General features: G+C 45.1%; 1 protein-coding gene across 1 annotated transcript in view; it reads left to right on the top strand.

Annotated features, from left to right (window-relative positions):
- The first annotated feature begins 7,327 nt into the window (after positions 1-7,327).
- Positions 7,328-24,145, top strand: part of LOC119354458 (folate-biopterin transporter 1, chloroplastic-like) — a 52,439-nt gene continuing 35,621 nt past the window's right edge. Inside the window, exons 1-4 of the mRNA XM_037621185.1 lie at positions 7,328-7,561; positions 21,908-22,167; positions 22,466-22,530; positions 22,617-22,779. Of these exons, the coding sequence (XP_037477082.1) occupies positions 7,444-7,561; positions 21,908-22,167; positions 22,466-22,530; positions 22,617-22,779 (606 nt within the window). The 5' untranslated portion in view covers positions 7,328-7,443. The remainder of the gene's footprint in view (positions 7,562-21,907; positions 22,168-22,465; positions 22,531-22,616; positions 22,780-24,145) is intronic.

The raw sequence follows: 24,145 nt of genomic DNA, 5'->3' as shown, positions 1-24,145 counted from the left end.
GTTCATCCGAGTGAACCGTATGCTGTATATCGCACACAACTTCATCTGGCTGCCCGTTTCTTTTGTTCCTCCTCATCACAAACAGTTCATCTGAGTGAACCGTATGTTGTGTATGGCACACACCTTCATCTGGCTGCCCATTTATTTTGTTCCTCCTCATCGCAAATAGTTAATTGAACTGAACCATATGCCCTTCATAGCACACACAACTAAAATATGAATTGTGTTTGATGCATCCATCATCGCAAACGTTTAATACATTTTTGACGGTTTTCATACACCACCGTTTGCGATTATTGCATCGCACACAGTTTCTCGAAGGGTCTCTGATCGTAGTGTCGCGTTAGCAGCATCCTGCAGTAGTGAAATAAAATTAATTTTGCAAAAGACTATCAATAGGTCCAGGAAGAATTGGTCTAAGAAATTAGATGATGCACTTTGGGCTTATAGAACATCATATAATCCTATGGGTATGTCTCCTTATAAAATGGTTTATGGACAACCTTGTCATTTGCCTCTTGAGTTAGAACATAAAGCATATTGGGCCATCAAAGATCTCAACTATGATTTCAAACTTGCTGGTGAAAAGATGTTATTTGATATTAGCTCATTAGATGAATGGAGAACCCAAGCTTATGAAAATGCAAAATTATTCAAAGAAAAAGTTAAACGTGAGTTTAAGGTCGAAGAATATGTTCTTTTGTACAACTCTTATTTCAGATTCTTTGCAGGAAAAATCCTCTCAAAATGGGAAGGCCCCTACATTATTGAGGAGGTTTATCGGTCTGGAGCCATCAAAATAAATAATACTGAAGGTACTAACCCGAAGGTTGTCAATGGGCAACGAATAAAACATTATATCTCAGATACACGCATTAATGTTGAAAGTAATATTATCCAAACTATGACACCGGAAGAACACATAAAAGAGTCCTTCTGGAACACTCTAGAATCGTGATAATAAGGAGGTACGTGATACGGCAAGTAAACGGACTCCGGAAAATCCGTAAAAATATTTTTTGTCAGTTTTCGAATATTTAGAAAAATTGGAAAATAAGAAATTATCGGGAAGTGTACCCTGGTGGGCACAAGACACCATGGCGCGCTGGCGCGCCCAGGTGGGTTGTGCCCACCTGGGACACCTTCCGGACTCCGTTTTTCTTCCATTTGCTTGTACCCCAAGATAAAAAAAATCTATATATACTTCCCGAACCTGTTGGCCACCGTATCGCGGAGAAATCCTCTATTATCTTTTCTTGTTGTTTTTCTGCCAGATCCCATCTACCATGGCCACCTCAAGCTCCTCCAAGGACAAGTTCTTCAAGAACGTCATCAACCCATATCTGCGGGAGGTGGTGCAGCACCCTCAGACCATCGAGATGCATGAGGGGGTGCTTCACCTTCGCGATGTGGCATGTCCCAAGGGGACGGGAACCATGGAGGCCATACTTGACGCTATGGAGCAAGATGTCTTCCGGTGCAAGGGGATGGTGGAGCGTGGGCTCAATGCCAATCACCTCATGATCACGAACCTCTCTCGCGATCTCAAGGTGGATGGCAAGCCCATGAAGGACATTGTCTTCACCCTCAACGAGCAAATCAACTTCCTCCAAAGCCAGATCTATGATCTCCAAAATCAAGTCTTTGAAAATGAGGGAGGTTTAAAGGTATGGGTTTGGCTGCTAGTTGTAGGACCCGTGAGACTCACTCCTCCTCTCATGATGGCAGACCACTGCCATGGAAATCCGAGGACAAGATCTCTTCACCACCACCTTCTTCTTCATCACCAAAGGAGAATTGAGTATCGGGTATGGGCACTCCCCTTGGCTTCCGCCAAGCTTGGGGGAGGTGCCCCGGTATCCTATCATCCCACTATCTTTTTTCCTTTATTTATTTTAGTTCAATCTTTTGCTTTAGATGAATAAAAGTTTAGTTCGATCCTTTCTTTTGGAGAGTTTGCTTAGTGATCTATCCTTGTAATCGTGTGCGAGATATATAATAAAATTTAGTTTGATTTTTGCTTTCTTTACTTTCATGTTGCAAGTAAAAGAAAAGTAAAAGAGAAAGGAAATAAATGAAAGAAAGGAAATAAATCAAAAAGATCATATACTAATCTTATGGTAGGTGATGACACCACATAAGGAAAAGTATAAGTAAAATATTTTACTAGAGGTTGACAAACATAGCATTAGTCAATGATGTAACTCATGAAAGAATTAACAAGGGAAGAGAAGATGCACATATAAATATACTATCCTAGAAATCTTTTGTGATTGTAAGCCCTCATCAAAATATTATATGCCAAAATTGTCGACGTTGGACAAGGAAGACAACTTAATGGTTTATGTTTGTTTATATTCACACAGAAGTCATATTGTCATGGATCCTTTAACATGTGGTGCTTGCCCCTATCTTTGCTAGCCAAAAATTCCGCACTAAGTAGAGATACTACTTGTGCATCCAAAAACCCTTAAACCCAAATCTTATTTTCAAGTGTCCACCATACCTATCTAGGGATTTAGCAAGATCCCTCAAGTAAGTTGTCATCGGTGCGAAAAGGCAATAAAAAATGCTTCTAAAAGTGTGAGATCATTTAGTGTAATAGAAAATTGAGTGTTGCACGAACTTGTGATGGTGAAGAATAAAAGCGACAGACTGCATAATAAAGATCGCTATCACAAGGGGCAATGCAACGTGACGCTTTTGCACTAAGAGGTTGAGCATACAAACAAATAAGCGCATGGCAACCTTTGCTTCCCTCTGCGAAGGGCCTATCTTTTACTTTTATGTATTTAATTTTATGCAAAGAGTCAAAGTTTTCCTTCTATTCCTTTTTATTTTCCTCCTTTGGCAAGCATCACGTGGTGAGGAAAGATCTAGGCACATATGTCCAGTTGAATATAGATAGCATGAGTTATTATTGTTGACATCACCCTTGAGGTGAATACGTTGGGAGGTGAAACTATAAGCCCCTATCTTTCTATGTGTCGGATGAAACGTTTTGCTCATGTGTATGCGGTGAGTGTTAGCAATCATAGAAGACTATATGATGGTTGAGTATGTGGACTTGCCTAAAGGCTCCGATACGTGATCCTTCCTGAAAAGATGATGAATTGTAGGTGCAAAGTTGACTGAGAACATAGTTTGTTGGTTTCTAATAGAGTTTTTGCTTTATACTTCAATAGTGTGATGAATTATCACTTATTCATGAGAAGTCTATGATAAAAGTTCTATGATATGAGTCTTATGTTTAAGTTTGTTGTTGTTATAATAATGAACATGATGCTTCTATGTCTGTATTTTGTTTTTATCGACACCTCTCTCTCTAAGCATGTGGACATATTTTTCGATTTCAGTTTTCGCTTGAGGACAAGCGAGGTCTAACCTACGGGGAGTTGATACGTCCATTTTGCATCATGTTTTCTTACTCTTATTTATGATGTTTTTATCCATAATAATGCTTTTTGGAGTAATTCTAATGCCTTTTCTCTCATAATATGCAAGGTACACACAAAGAGGGAGAAGTCCGGCAACTGGAAATCTGGACTAGGAAAAGCTACGTCAGGCCACCTATTCTGCACAACTCCAAATAAGATGAAACTTCACGGAGATTTTTTTATCAAATATATGAGGAATATTGGAGCAAGTAACTACCAAAGGGGGCCCACCAGGTGGGCACAACCCACCTAGGCGCGCCCTGGTGGGTTGTGCTCACCAAGGCCCACCTCTGGTGCCCATCTTCTAGTATATAAGTCATCTTGACCTAGAAAAAATCAGGAGAGGACTTTCGGGACGGAGCGCCGTCGTCTCGAGGCGGAACTTGGGCAGGAGCACTTTTGTCCACCGACGGAGCGATTCCATCGGGGGGACTTCCCTCCCGGAGGGGAAAATCATCGTCATCATCATCACCAACAACTATCCCATCTTGGGGAGGGCAGTCTCCATCAACATCTTCAACAGCACCATCTCATCTCAAACCCTAGTTCATCTCTTGTGTTCAATCTTGTTACCGGAACTATAGATTGGTGCTTGTGGGTGACTAGTAGTGTTGATTACATCTTGTAGTTGATGACTATATGGTTTATTTGGTGAAAGATTATATGTTCAGATCCAATATGCTATTTAATACCCCTCTGATCTTGAGCATGATTATCATTTGTGAGTAGTTACTTTTGTTCTTGAGGTCACGGGAGAAATCATGTTGCAAGTAATCATGTGAACTTGATATGTGTTCGATATTTTGATAGTATGTATGTTGTGATTCCCTTAGTGGTGTCATGTGAACGTCAACTACATGACACTTCACCATATTTGGGCCTAAGGGAATGCATTGTGGAGTAGCAATTAGATGATGGGTTGCGAGAGTGACAGAAGCTTAAACCCCAGTTTATGCGCCATTCCATACGGGACCGACTGGATCCAAAAGTTTAATGCATGGTTAGAATTTATTCTTAATACTTTTCTCATAGTTGCGGATGCTTGCGGGAGGGTTAATCATAAGTAGGAGGTTTGTTCAAGTAAGAACAACACCTAAGCACCGGTCCACCCACATATCAAATTATCAAAGTACTGAACACGAATTAAGCCAACATGATGAAAGTGACTAGATGAAAACCCCGTGTACCCTCAAGAACGCTTTGCTTATCATAAGAGACCGTTTAGGCTTGTCCTTTGCCTCAAAAGGATTGGGCTACCTTGCTGCAGTTTTGGTACTACTATCGTTACTTGCTCGTTATGAATTATCTTGCTATCAAACTACTTTGTTACTTACAATTTCAGCACTTGCAGACATCACCTTGCTGAAAACCACTTGTCATTTCCTTCTACTCCTCATTGGGTTAGACACTCTTACTTATCGAAAAGAGCTACAATTGATCCCCTATACTTGTGGGTCATCAAAGGGCGGTCCGCAGGATCATCATCAACGGTTCGAGGGACTTCAAGTATGATCTACACTAACTCGTCTACTTCCGCTGCACTCCGGAGTCGGTAAAGATCGTTGATCCAAACCCTATATGCATATTCATATTGTTCCTGGGTGTCCATAGGGTGATCTTTTTTGTTTTCTACTACCTTTCCCAACAATTTGGGCCTAGGGAAAGGCATGGAATTAGTTTGTAGATGATGGGTTGCAGGAGTGACGGAAACCTAAACCCCATTTTATGAGTTATTTCGTAAGGGGTTGTTTCGGATCCTTTTGTTTAATGCTATGGTTAGATTTATCTTAATTCTTCTCTTGTAGTTGCAGATGCTTACGAGGGGGGAGGGGTAATCATAAGTTGATAGTTTGTTCAAGTAAGAACATAACATTAGCTCTGGTCCACCCACATAACAACTTATCTAAGTAGTAAATGCGAGTCAACGAATCATGGTGAAAGTAACTAGATGAAATTCTAGTGTGTCCTCAAGAATGTTTAAATCACTATAAGAAGTACTTCCGGCTTGTCCTTAGCAATAATAAGGATTGGGCCACCTTGCGGCACCTTTCTACTTTGGTTAGTTGTTACTTGCTACAAATTATTTTACTCTCAAACTATCTTTCACAATTGTCTTACAACACTTGCAGAGAATACCTTACTGAAAACCACTTATTGATTCCTTTTGCTCCTCGTTGGGTTCGATACTCTTACTTATCGAAAGGACTACAATTGATCCCCTATACTTGTATGTCATTAGCGCACCACTTGGCCACCGACCGTTTAGTTATTTCAAATGGCCGCAATACTTGCTCACAGCCTCTTGGATGGTGTACCATCGATGGTTGAGCGACTTAGTCCCAGGACTTTGGATGAGTTCGTTGTGGCAGACGAAATTCTCGTGCTCATGGAACCAAGTATGAATGTTAGCCCAAAATGTTGCGCCCTTTTGCTCCGTGCCATGGCCCGAATCGATGCTAGGGGTGAATGACGCCAGTCGCACAACAACTCATCCTCCCGCATGTTGAAGCTTTCTTCTCTACCCCTCTTATTTGGACGACCACAAAATCCTCCGGAACAAGGTCGTCATGCCGTCCTGATCCTGCCTGGTCAGTGTATGAATCCGGCTAGTTGGTGTGCATGCCCGACAAGGTGTACGTGCCTGGTTGTTGGGCGTGCACCTCTGGCTTCGAGTCATCCACATGCTCATCCTTGAAGCAGCCTCCGGCTTGGTCGCTGATCATGCCCATCATCTCACTGCTCGCGTCATCGTACGTTGGCTCCCTTGGTTGAGACATACCAAAAGATAGAGAGCGGGCACCAAGATGCTCCACACCAGCGTTCATGATCGGACAAGTTGCGGCGATGTAGACTTGCGCGAAACGGAGCGACGTCGCGTTGACGTTGACGTAATAAGGCATGTGCCTGCCAGCGGATGGCAGAGACTGATTGCCGAGCTGTTGGGCGGTGTAGAAGTAGGGAGGCTGGTATTGTTCCTGCCAGGACGGCGTGTGCATGGACAACGGTGCCCGCTTCCCAGACCCTATCGCCCTCCTACACCCCGTCTACGGCCACGCTCGCAGCCCACGCCGCCCTTATTTTTGTCGGCCGCCTCTTTATCCTTTACCTTCTTTTTGTGGCGACATGCTTGCCGTGTCGTCGAGTTGATCTTCCAGGCAACCGCCTCGCTGAATTCTCCACATTCGTCGTCTCCGGTAGCTTTTCGTACAGGTCCGTGCGGTGGCAGTGACGACGAAAAAGGGAAGGAATTGGGTGGAGAGCTATGAGATGGTAGCGGAGAGCTGAAGATTGCGAAAACAGTGCCCAACTCCAAATAAGTAGGCTCTGCCTCGATTTTGGGTGGGCCGACGCTGTCTGAGTCCTACGTGGCGGGTGTTCGAACTCCTGCAAGCCTCTTGTTTGCTTTTGGTTTGTGAGAAAACGGAGACCCGGACTAATCTGCGAACAAATACAAGACAATTGGATGAATTGTGGCGTCTGGACAAGTCTGGGTGTGCGTTGAAGATTCCCTTATGCCACTTATACGGAAACACTAAAAATCCAACGTCATATTTTTAGGCATGACAAATCTAACATTTTTCATGACAATTTACATTGGCGCGAAGATGACAAATTTAGCTTGCAAGCACAACATTTTTTTATAGAAAAATGAACTGAGGTAGATTTGTCATATTTGCCAACTAAACTTGTCCTCGGATAACATAATTTGCCATGAATGTTCGATTTGACATGGTTCAAAATCCGAGGTCAGATTTGCACTGGAGTCCATTTATTACGCGTTGGTTTGGGGAGGTGCTGTGTTCAGTTCATTCAATTCTATAATAGTACAAGGATTGTTTTGTAAATGTAGCATTAGCACATCTCGTCTCTTCGTTCCTCACGCAGTGGCCAACGAGTCCTTGGTTAGCAGGTACACAGGATACGTTCTCCCCCCTCTCCGTTCCGCAGCGCAGGGCCGCCTATCTCCTCGTTTTTCAGGAAACGGTGTTGCCTCCGGCCCCACGGGATGGCCTCCGGAACCTCGGCAGGTCGCGAGCCGTACGACGAGGAGGCCGCGAGCCGCCGCCCGCTCGAGCTCGGCGTCCGCGACTCCGCCCCCGCTTCCGCCTCCGACCACCGGTCTGGTGAGCTCCCTATTCTCTCCTAGTACTTAGGAAGGTTCGCCTATATGCAAGGATCCGGTGCGACAATGCATCGAGGGGTGTTGGAATTGGGGAAACCCGAATGGGGCGTAGTTTCTTGTTGCGTGGCAGAAGTGGGGATCAAGTTGAATTGTGATGAGCAAGGGCTAACATAAAGCGTAATTGACTGTATTAGCAAATTCGACTTCTCAGTGTTAGCATTGTTCGTGCTCGTGCGCTCCCGTGCGTTAGTTGGTGAAAATGTGCAATGCAGCTGATGTGTGCAGCTGCAATAGTTAAATTACAGCTAGGTAAGCCTTCGGGTAGCTGTCTTGTTTTTCTTGCCAATAGTGCCTAAGGGCAACTCCAACGCGGATCACCTATTGGCAGTGGTGGATCCAGGAATTGAACCTAGCCGGGGCGAAACATTTGAGGTCTATATTTCGGAAGGTATAAATGCAAGTCCACTCAACCAAACTCATGAAATTGAACTACTAAAAACATGATGAAATGACATAAAAAGGTCTTAAAAACTACCGGCATAGACTCTTGCCGCTTGACATGCTCACTTGATGCCACAATTCAACTTCATAATACCAAGCGACACCTACAACATGTGACCCAATTTTCAATGACAGCAGCAGCAACAACAGCAACAACAGCAACAACAACAACAACAAAGCCTTTAGTCCCAAACAAGTTGGGGTAGTCTAGAGCTGAAACACGCAAAATCTCGCAACCAAGCAAGCTTCCAGGCTCCTGTCCATGGCTAGTTCTTTGGTGATATTTGGTGATATTGCAGTCCTTCAGATCTCTATTTACGGACTCCTCCCATGTCAAGTTCGGTCTACCCCGACCTCTCTTGACATTATCAGCACGCTTTAGCCGTCTGCTATGCATTGGAGCTTCTGGAGGCCTGTGCTGAATATGCCCAAACCATCTCAGACGATGTTGGACACGCTTCTCTTCAATCGGTGCTACCCCATCTCTTATCTCGTACGTCATCATTCTGGACCCGGTCCTTGTGTGGCCACACATCCATCTCAACATGCCCATCTCCGCCACACCTAACCGCTGAACATGCCACCTTTTAGTCGGGCAACACTCAACACAAAACAACATTGCAGGTTGAATCGCCGTCCTATAGAACCTGCCTTTAGCTTTTGTGGCACTCTCTTGTCATAGAGAACGCCAGAAGCTTGGCGCCACTTCATCCATCCGGCTTTAATTCGATGGTTCACATCTTCATTGATATCCCCATCCTTATGCAACATTGACCCCAAATATCGGAAGGTGTCTTTCTGATGCACCACCCGCCCATCAAGGCTAACCTCCTCCTCATGCCTAGTAGTACTGAAACCACACCTCATGTACTCGGTTTTAGTTCTACTAAGTCTAAAACCTTTCAATTCCAAGGATTCCAAGGTTTGTCTCCATAGCTCTAACTTCCTATCGACCCCCGTCCGACTATCATTGACTAGCACCACGTCATCCGCAAAGAGCATACACCATGGCATATCTCCTTGTATATCCCTTGTGACCTCATCCATCACCAAAGCAAAAAGATAAGGGCTCAAAGCTGACCCCTGGTGTAGTCCTATTTTAATTGGAAAGTCATCAATGTCGCCATCACTTGTTCGAACATTTGTCACAATATTATCGTACATGTCCTTGATGAGGGCAATCACCCAAATTTTTAATTATGAATGTAAATCTCAGCAGAAGTGTCTTCTAATTTTTTGATACTATACATTTCAAATTCATACATAGTGTGGCATAAAAAAATGTAAACAGAGGATGAGCCCTTGAACAGGGGGAAGGAAGACCTTCTGATGTTGATCATTACCGCTATCGCGTGCGCTTGCAGTTGGTTGCAATGCAGGTAGGTCTCGTGCCGCCGTCACCGAAATTCCTACTTTCTCCGCCTCCTCCCCAATCCATCGCCATCGGCCGGAGTAGAGAGCAGCTGAGCAGGGAGTAGGTCCAGTGAGGGAGCCTCCAACAGAGTTGTGGAGGAGGAGCCGAGCAGTGTCCAACGAACGGCGACGACAACGTGAAAGAGGAGGCTTCCTAGTCCAGGAGAGGAGGTGTGGGGAGGAGCCTCGAGGAGGCATCCATCGGCGGCGCTAGGAATTGCATCGATCATCTAGGTCTCTTGCACTCGTCCCTCCTCGCTCGGTGAAGCCTCTCATCTTGGCTGGACTATAGCTTGCATGCAGTGAGTCTACGCGAGCTTTTCACTTAAGCCCACTTCTTTCTACCGTTATCTCCTTGTGCCCCTTCGACGTGAAATAACAACATGAGGCTGGAGCTTGGTCACAGACATGGCGATCTGGAGGCTAAAGGCCGACCTAAAGGATGGGGGCTGACAGGGGGTACTCAACTCCATCATTGGTGACCTGGGGCAGCTCCCTCTGTAGATCCGCCGTTGCCCATTGAACATCATCAAATGTCCGCGGACACGTCTGAATGTGTCCGCAGACAGCCGGCGGGGCACCGACCATCCAACTGTAGTCACCACTCACCAAATGTCCTCCCCTTGTTCAACGTCCTCCCTTTGAAAAATTTATCTAGATCAATAACAATTTAATCATACGTTTAAATAGTTGCAAACAGATGCAACTACAACAGAATGCATCGGATGTTCATCAAGTTTTGTACATCCATTGATCTCAAATCCCCCAGTCCGTCTGTCCGTGCCAAAGACCTCAAGTTTTGGTCTACTTTTCACCTTCCTTTTGCGTGAAGCGTTTGTACATGCTAGCACGGTACTCTTGAACAAACTTGGCCGCATCAGGCTCCAGGTCCGCTGCCTTCACGAACAACAACTTTGCGCCTTGGCTTCGGCCTTGATAGCAATCTTTTGCTCCTTGAGCTTAAGCTTATTGTTTTGCCTCTCGATGAACATGTCAAACCTCACTGCTTTCTTTTCCTCCTTCACCTCATTGTGCTTGGCAGCTGCCTCCTCCTTTGCCATGATGACCTCAAACTTCTCCATCATCTTGGCGATGGTCGTGGTCTTGATGGAATTGGCAATGGCCGCCCACTTGTTTTGCCCATCCAACTTCATCCAACAATGCATCAACATGATGGGCTTCTTCTCACCTTCTTGTACAAAGTGCATGCGCATTCGGGCTATGATATAGCCACGGCTAATGTCAGTGTTTTCAATGTCCATCAAACTTTTCCGCTCATCGATGGTTTAGAGGCCTGTATATGTACCAAAATACATTAGCTTTGGTGAGAAGTGCCGGAAGGAGGTTGGAGCTCTAGTTGAAGTTACGTGCATGCATGTTGGTGCCTTGCATGGCTTAGGTACAGATCAAGCAGAGAAGGATTGGCTGATACATGCATGTCGGTCAGCTAGGGATTAATTAGCACCTATCGAACAATGTACGTGCATGAAAGAAATGGCTTGTACACTAGCATGTTTGATATCTGGAAGAGGAGAGATAATATTGTCATGGTTATTCAGCATGTAAGCATCGGTCTGGCTAGCAAGGAAAGAGTTGGCTTCGTTCAGATATTTTACCAGAGGGAACAAGATATGAAGGGTCCATCCTGGTTTAAAAAAGAGACAATAAAGATTAAGTTTCTATTTTTGTTCTTGCCTTGCAAGGAAAATATCAGTGTGATCAGGATGGCCAAACTATGGGATTTCCTTTGCTTATGTGCGAGATGTTGGGGTCCACCACAAGTTAACAAATCTACAGAGAGAAGGCACAACATCCAATTAATATTAGTTAGTTTGTTTTTAGATATGGTAACTCCAAGATGTAAAAGTAGTCATGTTTTTTTGTGTGCGCGTGAGGGCCTTAGGTCAAGTTATAAAAGCCAGGGTGTGTCATTATAAAGACTCCGATTATGTTTTCGATAATAAACACGATGTGCTGTTAGGGTAGAAACCTGAATTGAGTTTTGGGGGAAGCTGTCTAAATGTCCCTAAGTTTTGGAGGAGGCTTTAGAAAACATCAGTGTTGCGATTTCTACATAGAAATTGTCGTGTGTGTGAGTTGCTATCGTCCAGATTGGTGCTCTCGTGCTGAACCACAAGGTTCAAATCCTCTATTTCGTGTACATCGCGTGCACGGCTGAGAGGTTACTGCTGCTGAAGATGGAGTGTCATGAAAGATCGGACCGCAACAACATATAAAATCTCGCCTTGAGGTTTGTTCCTTATTAGGTGGTATCAGAGCGAAGGTTATCACGACACTACGGAGGAGATGATCGAAGCTAAGCTATGGATTTCAATTGGAGGAGGAAGGTCGATGGGATGGGCTTTTTCATACTTGAGTTGTGGCACACGAGAGATCATTTGTCATGACGATTGACCACATGAGTTTAATCAACGTTGCAATCATTGAGATGCTCAAGAAGCTGGGTCTACTGACAACACTATGATAGCGACCGTACTCGCTGCCTTGGGGTCATGATGAGCTCACCATCACACAACAGACCAAGATATTGTTTTTGTTGGGAAAAATTCTTTTGCGAGGTTTTGTGCGACATGATTCTTGACACCGATGGTTTCATGTCATTTATTGTTGGACGAGCCATGGTATAAAGAGCACAATGTTGCGTATGATTGTCACACACAAAGATATACCGTTGAGAAGGGTAAGAAGTACAACCTTGTGCCCATGGCTGAGGAGCATTTCATCACGTGGAGGAAAAACACCAAGAGAAGATGAAAGAGCAGGAAGATGCCAACATGAAGGTCAAAAGTACTAAAATCTAGGGGGAAGAGATCAACGAAGACATGAAAATATTGATGAAGAGATCGACTCGAAACGAGGGACGATTTCGTTTCAAGGGGGAGAGGATGATACAGCCACGACTAGTGTCAGTGTTTTCAATGTTCATCAAACTTCTCCGCACGTCGATGGTTTGGAGGCCAGAGACATGTACATATCTAAATTCATTAGCTTTGGTGGGAAGTGCTAGAAGAGGTTGCAGCTCTAGTTGAAGTTACGTGCATGCATGTTGGTACCTTGTATGGCTTAGGTACAAATCAAGCAGAAAACGATCGGCTGCATGCATGCCTGCCTGTCAGCCAAGGATTAATTAGCAACTACTCCCTCTGTTCCATATTTCTTGTGGTTTTCACTAAAAGCATGACAAGAATTATGGAACTGAGGGAGTACCAAACTATTTATGTGCATGAAAGAAATGACGTGTACACTAGCACGTTTGATATATGGAAGAGGAGATATGTTCTCATGGTTATTCAATGTGTAAGCATCAGACTTAGCAAGGATAGCGTTGGCTTTGTTCGGATATTTTACCAGAGGGAACCATATATGAAGGGTCCATCCTGGTTTAAAAAAGAGACAATGAAGATTAAGTTTCTATTTTTGTTCTTTCCTCACAAGGAAAATATCGACGTGATCTAGATGGCCAAACCGTGGGATTTTCTTTGCTTATGTGTGGGGTAGGTTGGGGTCCACCGTCAGTTAACAAATCAATAAAGAGAAGGCGCAACATTCAATTAATGTTAGTTTAGTTAGTTTGTTTCAAGATATGGTAACTCCCAAGATGTAAAAGGAGTCTTGTTTTTGTGTGCGTGCGTGAGGCCCTTAGGCGAAGTTATAAAAGCCAGGGTGCGTCGTTGTAAAGACTCAGGTTATGTTTTTGATAATAAACATGATGTGTTTTTTTAGGGTAGACACCCGTATCAAGTTTTGGGGAAAGCTATCTAAAAATCCCTAAGTTTTCGAGAAAGCTTTAGAAAACCTACGTGTTGCGCTTTCTACATAGAAATTGTCGTGCGCATGAGTTGCCCTCACCTAAATTAGTTCTCTCGTGCTAATTCTCAAGGTTCAAACCCTCTATTTCGTGTACATCGCGTGCACTGGCGAGAGGTTACTGCTTCTGAAGGTGGAGTGTCGTGAAAGATCTGGCCGCAACAACAGATCAAATCTCGCCTTTAGGTGCGCCTGATTCGCCGTCGTCTAGATTGGTTTTCTCGTGCTGAACCAGAAGGTTCTAACCCTCTATTTCGTGTACATCGTGTGCACGGGTGAGAAATTATTGCTGTTGGAGGTAGAGTGTCGTGAAAGATCGGGCCGCAACATCAAATCTTGCCTTGAGGTTCGTTCCTTATCAGGCTAGCAATGCGAGACAATGACATGATGAATAAATTGCAGCACTGAGCAAATCAATCAAATGACCAACACAAAGAGCAACAAGCCGCAAAACTTAACGAGCTGGAGGAGTGACGCGCCACTTGGTCGTTGGTTTTTCGCTTGTTTATACGCGCCACAATACTTGTTGACCTGCAAGTGAATGGTGTACCATGGATGGGCTATTGACTTTGGAAACCAATCGTGCACACTCTGCTAAAAAGCCGAGCCCTATTGCCCCGTGAATTGAAATGGATCCACACTAGTCGCCAACCATGCCAAACACACCAATTCATCCTCCTTGTCATTGTGCACGTTGCCCCTCTTCTTCTTTACGTCGCCATCCGGCTGCTCGGTGTCCGGGTGCAGCTCTTGTTCCGGCATTGGCGAGTAGAGGTCCTTGACTTGTCTGACTTTGCGTCTGCCACCACCGTGGATCATGTTCATCATAGCCTTGTCAGTCGACAAGCATCAGGTGAGTCGACAAGCATCAATGAGTCCATGAACACGTAGTCTGTGTTGAGGTCGACGATGTACGGTGGAGGGTGGCCGAAGGAGGCGGCGGAGTGCTGCCGTGCGCGCGCCTGGCCGACCCTTTAGATGGCCGGCGTAGTAGTGCGGTGGACCGGTGGCTTGAACTAGGGGAGGGGAGCAGGGTTGGGCGACGTCGGTACCTTCTTTGCAGGACGAACCCTGACCGCCGACGCCTTCTCCTCCCTCGCCTTTACGCGCTGGCATTGCCGTTCTGTGGATGCGGCTGTGTAACGCCCTCGATGCGGCTATATCTCCCACGTGTCGAAGCACGATTTAGAGGCATAATCGCATTGAAAGCAATGTCGCAAGTGAGGTAATCTTCACACAACCCATGTAATACATAAGGGACAGAGATACATAGTTGGCTTACAATCGCCACTTCACACAATACAAGAATAAAGCATTACATCATCCAGATACAATCAAGGTCCGACTACGGAACCAAAATAAAAGAAGACTACCCCAAAAGCTACACAGATCCCCGATCGTCCCAACTGGGCTCCACTACTGATCAACTGGAAAACGGAACAACATAAAGAACACGATCTTCATAGAGCTCCTCCTTGAGCTTGGTTGCGTCACCTGCTCGGTAACATCGGCACCTGCAAACTGGTTTTGGAAGTAACTGTGAGTCACGGGGACTCAGCAATCTCACACCCTCGCGATTAAGACTATTTAAGCTTATAGGAAGGGTAAAAGGTATGAGGTGGAGCTGCAGCAAGCGACTAGCATATATGGTGGCTAAACATACGCAAATGAGAGCGAGAAGAGAAGGCAAAGCACGTTCGAGAAATATATGATCAATAAGTGATCCTAGAACAACCTACGTCAAGCATAACTCCAACACCGTGTTCACTTCCCGGGCTACGCCGGAAAGAGACCATCACGGCAACACACGCGGTTGATGTATTTTAGTTAAGATCAACTTCAGGTTTTCTACAACCGGACATTAACAAATTCCCATCTGCCCATAACCGCGGGCACGGCTTTCGAAAGTTCAAATCCCTGCAGGGGTGTCCCAACTTAGCCCATCACAAGCTCTCACGGTCAACGAAGGATATTCCTTCTAGCGGGAAGACCCGATCAGACTCGGAATCCCGGTTACAAGACATTTCGACAATGGTAAAACAAGACCAGCAAAGCCACCCAGATGTGCTGACAAATCCCGATAGGAGCTGCACATATCTCGTTCTCAGGGCACACTGGATGAGCCAGACGTCGGGTGGGCCAGCCCAGGGTTGCCCCTGGTAGCTCCGGACATCGCTCAGTTTAGACCAACACTTGACAAGCACTGGCCCGGGGGGGTTAAAATAAAGATGACCCTTGAGTCTGCAGAATCCAAGGGAAAGAAAAGGCTAGGTGGCGAATGGTAAAACCAATGTTGGGCCATGCTGGAGGAGTTTTATTCAAGGCGAACTGTCAAGGGGTTCCCATTATAACCCAACCGCGTAAGGAACGCAAAATCCGGGAATATAACACCGATATGGCGGAAACTAGGGCGGCAAGAGTGGAACAAAACACCAGGCATAAGGTCGAGCCTTCCACCCTGTACCAAGTATATAGATGCATTAAGTAAATAAGAGATATTGTGATATCCCAACAAAATAACCATGTTCCAACAAGGAACAAACTCCAATCTTCACCTGCAACTAAACAACGCTATAAGAGGGGCTGAGCAAAGCGGTAACATAGCCAAACAACGGTTTGCTAGGACAAGGTGGGTTAGAGGCTTGTCTCAACAATATGAGAGGCATAATAAGCAAGTGGTAGGTATCGCGGCATAGGCATAGCAAAAGAGCGAGCAACTAGCAAGCAAAGATAGAAGTGATTTCGAGGGTATGGTCATCTTGCTTAAAATCCCGCAAGGAAGAAGAACGAGTCCATGAAAAAGACAAACGGACGTAGTCGAACGGATCCTCACAAACGCGACGTTATCGGAACCAACCCGAAGAAGCAACACCGGAAAGAAGCAAACAATATAGTAAACGACCACGACATAGCATGGCACGATGCACAACCAAATATGATGCATGTCCGAATTAATGAGGCATGGCATGGCAAAGTGCACAAGCAATTCTACAAATTAAGTGGAGATCAATATGCAACAAGTGCATATTGATGAAACACCACAACAAGTTATTTAGTTCGATCTCGCTTATGTACTCAACAATATTCAATGTTGTTTAGCATGGCAAGGGGTGAAGCAAAACAAAACTACCTATCTAGGCAAGTTTAAATGAGGCCGGAAACAACGAACAACAATTCTGGTAAATCCCCATGTGCATATATTATGTTTGGTCCTGTTCTGCCCTAAACACAATTTTAGGGTTGTTAAACATGCAAAGTGAGTACACCATGTTAAACTAGGCATTTTTCTACCCCATTTGCATATAAAGTTTGTTACAAACCGAGTTACGGTTATTTAGTTATGAAATAAAGCATTTTAGCATGTCATATGAGTAAATTTAATCAAACAGCATTTTAAACATTTCGAACATGGATGAAAGTGGCATATTATGAAACTAGACAAGATTCTAAGCAACTTTCATATATAAAGTTTTTACATGTGATGCATGGTTATAAAGTTATTAAATGCATGGACTTGAAGGGCTTTTCTGTAAAACTGGTAAATCTCTGGATAAAAGACAAAATTGCAGCAGGGAAAAAAACACACTGGGCCGAAACACAACAGGCTGGCTGACCCAACAAGAGGGAAAGAGAAGAAAAAAGAGGGGCGCGGGGTGCCCTCACCACGCTGGGCCGGATCTGGCGGTTGGGCCTTGCTGGACTGGAAGCGCGCTGGGACGGGGTCAACACGGGCGAGCGAGGCAGCGGTTCCTCTGTTCGACAGGAAGAAGACAGAGGGGAACGCGGGCGGCTTCAGACGATGCAGGGGAAGCAGTGGCGCGCACAGGAGGTCAAGGATGGACGGGTTCGTGGCGAGGCGGCGAGATCCAGCGGGGAAGCAAACTTGGCGGCGCCGGGCTTGGGAGGAGGCCGTCGGCGGAAACGGCGTGGACAGAGCAAGGCGGCGGCGACTCGGTACATGATGCGCAGGGGCGAAGCAGAAAATGCCGGCGCACGGGCTTGGCGGGTCGAGCTGCGGAACTTGGCGGGTCACTGGAGCGTTCGACGCGGGGCGGCGTACTCATCCAAGGTTCGACAGAAGCGGGGCTCGGTAGCCGCAGGAAGATGCGCTCGGGATGATGCAGGGGAGCGGTGGCGGTGACGGTGACTTGGCGCTGTCGTCCTCATCCTCCTCACTCGCACACAGGAGCAGGGAAGGCAGCGGCACCACTCAGGTGGCTTGGTCACCGGCAGCGTGACGGACGAGGACGGCTGGGTTCGGGCGACATGGGAATTTTGAACGCCGGCGGAGGCAGAACAACGCGGCGGCAAGCTCCTGTCCATGGCAACAAAAACGAGAGAGAGGAATGAGAGAAAGAAAACAGAGGAAGGAGAAGAAGGGAGAGAGGGGCGCGAGGGACTCATCTCCGGCACGGCGGTGCTCCAAACGGCGGCGGTGGCACTCGTTCTGGTTGGAGGAGGAACTCGGGTCAGCTGGGGTCTTAGGCGCGAGGGCGAGGCAGAGTCGAGGGGAGCCATGGGAGGGCTCTGACTGGGTGGCGCTGAAATCAGGGTAGAGGCGCTCGGGTGGATCTGGATCGGGAGGATCCCGAGGTGGAGAGAAGGCAGGTAGGTGGCGGCGGGCAGGAGGATGGATGGGACAAATGGCCTAAAAACTAGGGTTTTGCCTAGGGGATTGGTCTATATATATATAGCACTGGATTTTGGTTAGGGGCTATTCCGTCCCTCCGATCGTAATCGAACGGTCAGAAAAAAATAGGCTAAGGAGCCCAAATAAGAAAACAGAGACGTTTTGTAGACGTTTGGGGATGATCCGGATCCAACGGTGACGACTGCCCGGGTCGGGTCCGGGACAGCTTTTCGGACGCGCGCGAGGAGGGCCGCGGGCTGACGAGAGGGGTTAGGTTGGGCCTGGCGGTAGTTATCCGTTGGGGCATCAAACGGACTCCGAATGCGATGAAACTTGGCAGGCGGTCTACTGACAACAAAACAACACCGCACGCCAACTTTCAACCCATTCCGAGAACATTTTCCGGCCACTTACAAAATACTATTTCGGACATGCCGCGGGCGCGTGCAAGTGTGGTTGGGCTCAGAACGGACAACGGACGGAACTGGGGGAACCCGGACGGATGCAGGTTTTGAAAACATGATGATGCAATGCACATGATGACATGACAAGATGCAGCACGCAAGCAAAGACAACGAAATAATTGGAAGACACCTGGCACATCGGTCTCGGGGCGTTACAGGCTGGGCGCATGACCGCCTTTGTGTAAGGGTCCGGGAGGACCACAAACCTCTCAAAGGGCTCTTGCGGATCCATCGCAGTGGCGGAGGATGGTGAAACAAGCGTTGGAAGATCGGGCGGAGAGGGTGTGCTTTTGCGCGGGAATAATGAGCGAAGTTGGGTGAGCCGGGGGTATTGGAGTCTAACGTGGTGGATGTTCGGACCCCCCTCCCCATCCCTCACCCTGATTTGGTGCCGGTATGTGGGATTTTGGACATACTAACCGGTCGGGACAGATTTTGTGGTTAAGCTTCATGCACTAGCCAACTCAACCAAAAGTCTGAACTGATGGAGAGAGCTAGGCAATCCACATATACACTTCAACACCCCCTCTCACGTGTGACGCGGGAAGTCAACACATGAATAGACTCAGAGGTATGGCTCAAGACGTGAGGGGGAGTGTTGGAGTATATTTTCGTTCCCTCTCCCATACCGAGGACAGATTGATGAGTGAACTGATTAGGTGCATACAACTTACAACCAAGAGGTTCAGGGTTCAAAACATAGTAAATGCATTAAATAATTGTGGCCTGCCTCCGCTTCCGATGCCCAAATCATAACTTCAAAGGATAATAGACGTGAGGGGGGAGTATTGGAGTATAGTGTCCCGCCCTCTCCCATAGTTCGGACTGATGGGTGAACTAGTTAGGTGCATACAACTTACACCAAGAGGTTCATGGTTCAAAACCCAATAACCGCAATAAATAATTGCGGCCTGCCCCTGCTTTTGCTGCCCACGTCATAACTCCAAAGGAGCATAGACGTTGAAGGGGAGTGTTGGAGTGTAATGTCCGACACTCCCATAGTTTGGATTTTTGATTGCGTTGGTTAGTTGAAGCTTAATATTTGTGAGGTGCGTTGGATTGCTAGAAGTGTCCGGACTGTCTGGTCTGGACATTTGCGGGCGATTTGATGATCCGCGTTGGAGTTGCCTTAATGTGTAGGAAGGAGCGTAGTCAGAGAGTATGCCAGAAAGAGAGGAACCGAGAGGGGAAAGCTATCATGTACAATATGTATCACTGGGCACTAGTGGCAGAATAGTTGCCATGTTTATACCAAGTTCTGTATGCGAGGCTTCCTCACCTCCCCTGTCCTTGTGTGTGCAATAATCATCACTATTTTGTACTACAGCTTGTAAATAACTATGTTTTCGCCAATAGGCCACTTTTAGTATCTTAAGCTTACCAATTTGCTCCATTTGTTTTGTTACAGAATAAACTTCTTATTTATTTTCATGTGTTGTATTGTCTTGTTAAGCTCTTTTGTACACTTGCTGCATTGGCTGTCACTTATTTGAGAAAGACACTGATGTTTACAGGATAGTGTGATGTCAATTTTCAGTGCTGCAGTTAATTGTGCTTTGATTCCTTGGGTTTTGTGATGTGCAATCATAGATACTTTGGTTTCTACGAGTTGAAAATTAAGAGCCGAATATTTTGCCCCGTGTTTCTCAAGTGGAAGCATAAAATTATTATTTTTTCTTCGAAAAGAAGGTTAAACGTGATGCACACATCCATTCTTATTAATTATTGAGTGGAGTACAGAACAAATGCAACCATTACAAGATATGAAAAAACACCTTCGACTAAGTCGACTTCTTCCACAACATCGCCTTCAATACGGATATAAGCGCCCTCACGCCGCCGTTGCCAGTTCGGCCAAAGACGACCAAGACAAGGATTTTCATCCTGATTGCCGAGACCGGCTACTGAAGGTCAGCACATCAGCAAGGAGACAACACTTTCAACAAGTTAACGACGGAAGTTGTCGTTGTTGAGCCCAACCAATTAGGTCAGAACAAGAGTTTTCACCCCGGACATGAAGTGGTGTTTTATACATCATCCTGAAGATGGATCTTTCGGTAGTCACGCTAGTCTGTACTCCACGCCAGGCCGAAAAGGCGCTAGTGATTAGGTGGGACATCTCCCCACCTTAGACACTGCTAGTACTACACTATCTGTCTATCTCCATAAACCTGTTCAAGGAAAGGTTCCCACGTGTGTAGCATTTTTGCAAGTAGAAATCTAAGAACATAGTATTACCATCCTCCACACCCAAGTCTCATCTTTCTCAAGGTTGTAGACCATATTGTTCTGTATTTGAAGTTACAACATCAAAGGATGAAGTATAATGGATATTAGGTGATTTTATGTCCGCTTGTGTATCCAAATGGTCTATCTTCTCACAAATTTTCTGCATAAAACACAAATAACAGACATACACCTATGCCCAATCCTCTCTTGTGCCACATAGGCCTATAGGTTTGTTCAGTGTTCTCTACTTTGTGCCACATTTAGTTGTACAACTCGCAAGGATGTACCTAGAAATTCGGTGCTCAGTGCAAACCGCAATTTAGGCACCATGTATAAAAAATGCAAAAAAAAATCAGTAATCATAGCGGTAGTGTAATTTTCTCATGTTTTGAAGGGAACACTTGAATGGAAGAATCAGTAGAGAAACATCTAATATGTAAAGCCCTCGAAGGAGAATCAAGAGAGGAGATGAGGACTAAATTTGCAGCGATTTAATTGCTGTGATTTGCCGCTAAGCACTGGAAAAAGAGCGTGGGCTGTTTATCCGCCTGTCATTCGCGAGTTTCCTTGTGAGGATGTGAGAAAAAATTTAGAGGGAAGAGGAAGACGAAGACAGATGGGAGAGATGTGAGTTGGGCCATGAGTTTGGAGTTGTTATCAAAGAGTATGCAGTAATGATGGAATTGGTAAATCAAATCCATGGTTTAACAACAAACTGTGTTAACCGATCATTAGTTTCCAATCGTTAGTGAAATTCCTATAGATAGAAATACTTCTATCGCTGGCTTGGACTCCTTTTCTCTTAGTTTTTAACCGATCATTAGTCTCCAGTCCTTAGATTAGTTCTGGGCTTAGAGTTGTGCTGCCCACCACATGGGATGTGCACTAGCATCTATTTGATGTCTGAAACCACCTCCTAGGAGGATTGTAATTACAAACTCTCTCTTTTCAATGGAATGAAACGCATGGGTCCCCTGCGTTTTCTTGAAAAATAAGTCCTTAGATTAGTAATAATTAGTACAGTTAAAAAATCTGGGGCACTCAAGGGTTTTGGTACCCTGTGTAACTGCTCCAGTTGCACGTGTCTATATACGGCCCTGACGACTTGCATATTGGATCTGTTACAACATCACCCTTTCAACCTTTCTTCCGCATTCTCTCTTTCCCCACATTTTCCCCATGATATTTCCGTTACGTCAACCAAAATATTCTGCAAAATTGGACGACATTAATACTGCATGAAGAATTTAGATACTCATTCCCGTCATGGTACCTACTGTAGGAAATATTGTGCCTAGATATCAGGTGGGATGTACTAAAGCTGATACAAGTAAGAGATACTTGGAGGGATGGCATAAGAAGCAATCTAGTACAGATGATGTACGCAAGAGCAAGTCAGGATACTTCACGGCATTCGGGGTGGACCTATCTCCTGATAATATGGCAGTTGCCATTGTATATTTTGTGCAAGGGGTCTTAGGCCTTGCCCGACTTGCTGTGAGCTTTTACTTAAAAGACGATCTTCACCTTGATCCAGCTGAGGTACCTGGTCTTTTTCCCTTCGTTGTCTTTGTGGTCCTGATATTATTTAGAGATTTGGTCTTGCTACATGCATGTGATAATTTACCTTGCAAGCAATACTTCCTCCGTTCCAAAATATTTGTCTTTTTAGTGATTTCAAATGGCTACCACATACGGATGTATATAGACATATTTTAGAGTGTAGATTCACTCATTTTGCTCCGTATGTAGTCACTTGTTAAAATCTCTAGAAAGACAAATATTTAGGAATGGAGGGAGTAGATGTTAATAAGTGACTAATATGGTTTATGTTATATAGACTGCAGTTATATCTGGCTTCTCATCCTTGCCCTGGTTGATCAAGCCAATCTATGGCTTTATCAGGTCTTGTGAAAGTTCCCCATACATTCCTTTCTGCTGTATGTATATGTGCATTTGATGGCACTGACTCCACTGCTCTTGCCTTCCAGTGATTCTATTCCACTATATGGGTATCGAAGAAGATCCTATCTTATTCTGTCAGGATTTCTTGGAACACTTTCATGGAGTCTGATGGCTACAGTAGTGAACAGTAAATATGGTGCAGGATTCTCTATTCTTCTTGGATCACTTTCTGTTGCCTTCTCAGATGTTGTAAGTATGAGCTAAGTATTCTGCAAGAAAGTAATCTTTTCCAACTTTTCAGATCGAGTGTTAATTTCGAGTGACATATTTTTTTTGTACAGTCTTTAGCATTTATTTAAGTGCTGATGCTCTTGTGTCATTGGGATCACCTTCCATCATACAGAAAGGCAGACACTAATAACATCAACTTGCTAGAAATAATGATTAGTTCACATCAAGCACTTTCCTCTAGAGTTCCAAATTTATATACGGAGTACATGCCTATGTGCAGACCTTATCTTACAACATGTTGGGACTGCCTTCTTGAAGCTATTAAATATAATTAAAGTTATTGATAGGCATCAACAATCCTTAATGTAGGAACAAAATTATCTACCAGAGAGGGGGGTGGGTGGCGGGGGGGATGGGAGATTATTACAAATTCTTCGAAAACACGAAATATTTTGGTAAATAGAAGAATAATTGGATAGCAGTAAAGCAGTTCAGAGGCAATCTAGTAGAAGAACTAAATAAACTAGAGGACATGCAACAGTGTTACAAGGTAAACAAAACAATGGAAAACATGCTATCACAGAAACAATATACAAACAGGCTAAGATGTGAGTAAATCTAACAGTCTAAGCATAGACAAAGTTTTCACAGCGTGCACCACTTAGTGAAAATCTAAGCAGTGGAAGAGAATCAAAGTACTGAAAAGTCTTCGCAACAATCACAGAGAAATGAAAGGGGAAATTGTTCGGAACTCAGAGGAATACAATAAGTAAAGAGTTGCAAGGAAATAGAACCCGTTGCTTGACGAAGACACAGAGATTTGTTTACCCCAGTTCAAACTGCTGCCACAGTTCTACATCTGGGTTGGAGAGGCTGAGCCATAACTCTGAAGACATATAAGTCTTCGCCTTATTCTCCTCAGCCGACCATCCGCAGCCATCCGATGCAGAGTGGCCGCAATCCAGGCTTCATAACTCCGTGAAGCGGTACGAGCGTCCGTGGAGCATCAGATCTTAGATGGACGGCTCTGGGCACTTCGCTCCAATCTATTTGAATTCAAACTTAACTGAATCTCGTTTCAGGTGTTTTGCTCGTCAGAAGATCGTTGCTTCAGTCCGGACAAAAGGCTACGTACAATAGACCCAGAGTGCTCGGACCCTTCTCTAGTTGTTATTAATCATCCAAAATCCACAAGGGGGCACTAGATGCACTTACTCTTAACCAAAATGTTGCTTAGTTTACAGTTATATCATGCATGCTACAACACAACCAATGAACAAGTGGTCACTACCTCAAAACCAATGCAAAAGACAAGCTCTTTATTCCCTACTTCCTCATCAGTCAGTTCAAAATTTTCCTAGATTGTTTTTTCAAGAAAACGCAA

This window comes from Triticum dicoccoides, chromosome 2A (assembly GCF_002162155.2).
Source record: "Triticum dicoccoides isolate Atlit2015 ecotype Zavitan chromosome 2A, WEW_v2.0, whole genome shotgun sequence".
Classification (NCBI taxonomy): domain Eukaryota; kingdom Viridiplantae; phylum Streptophyta; class Magnoliopsida; order Poales; family Poaceae; genus Triticum; species Triticum dicoccoides.
This window is presented reverse-complemented; position numbering and strand designations above follow the sequence as displayed.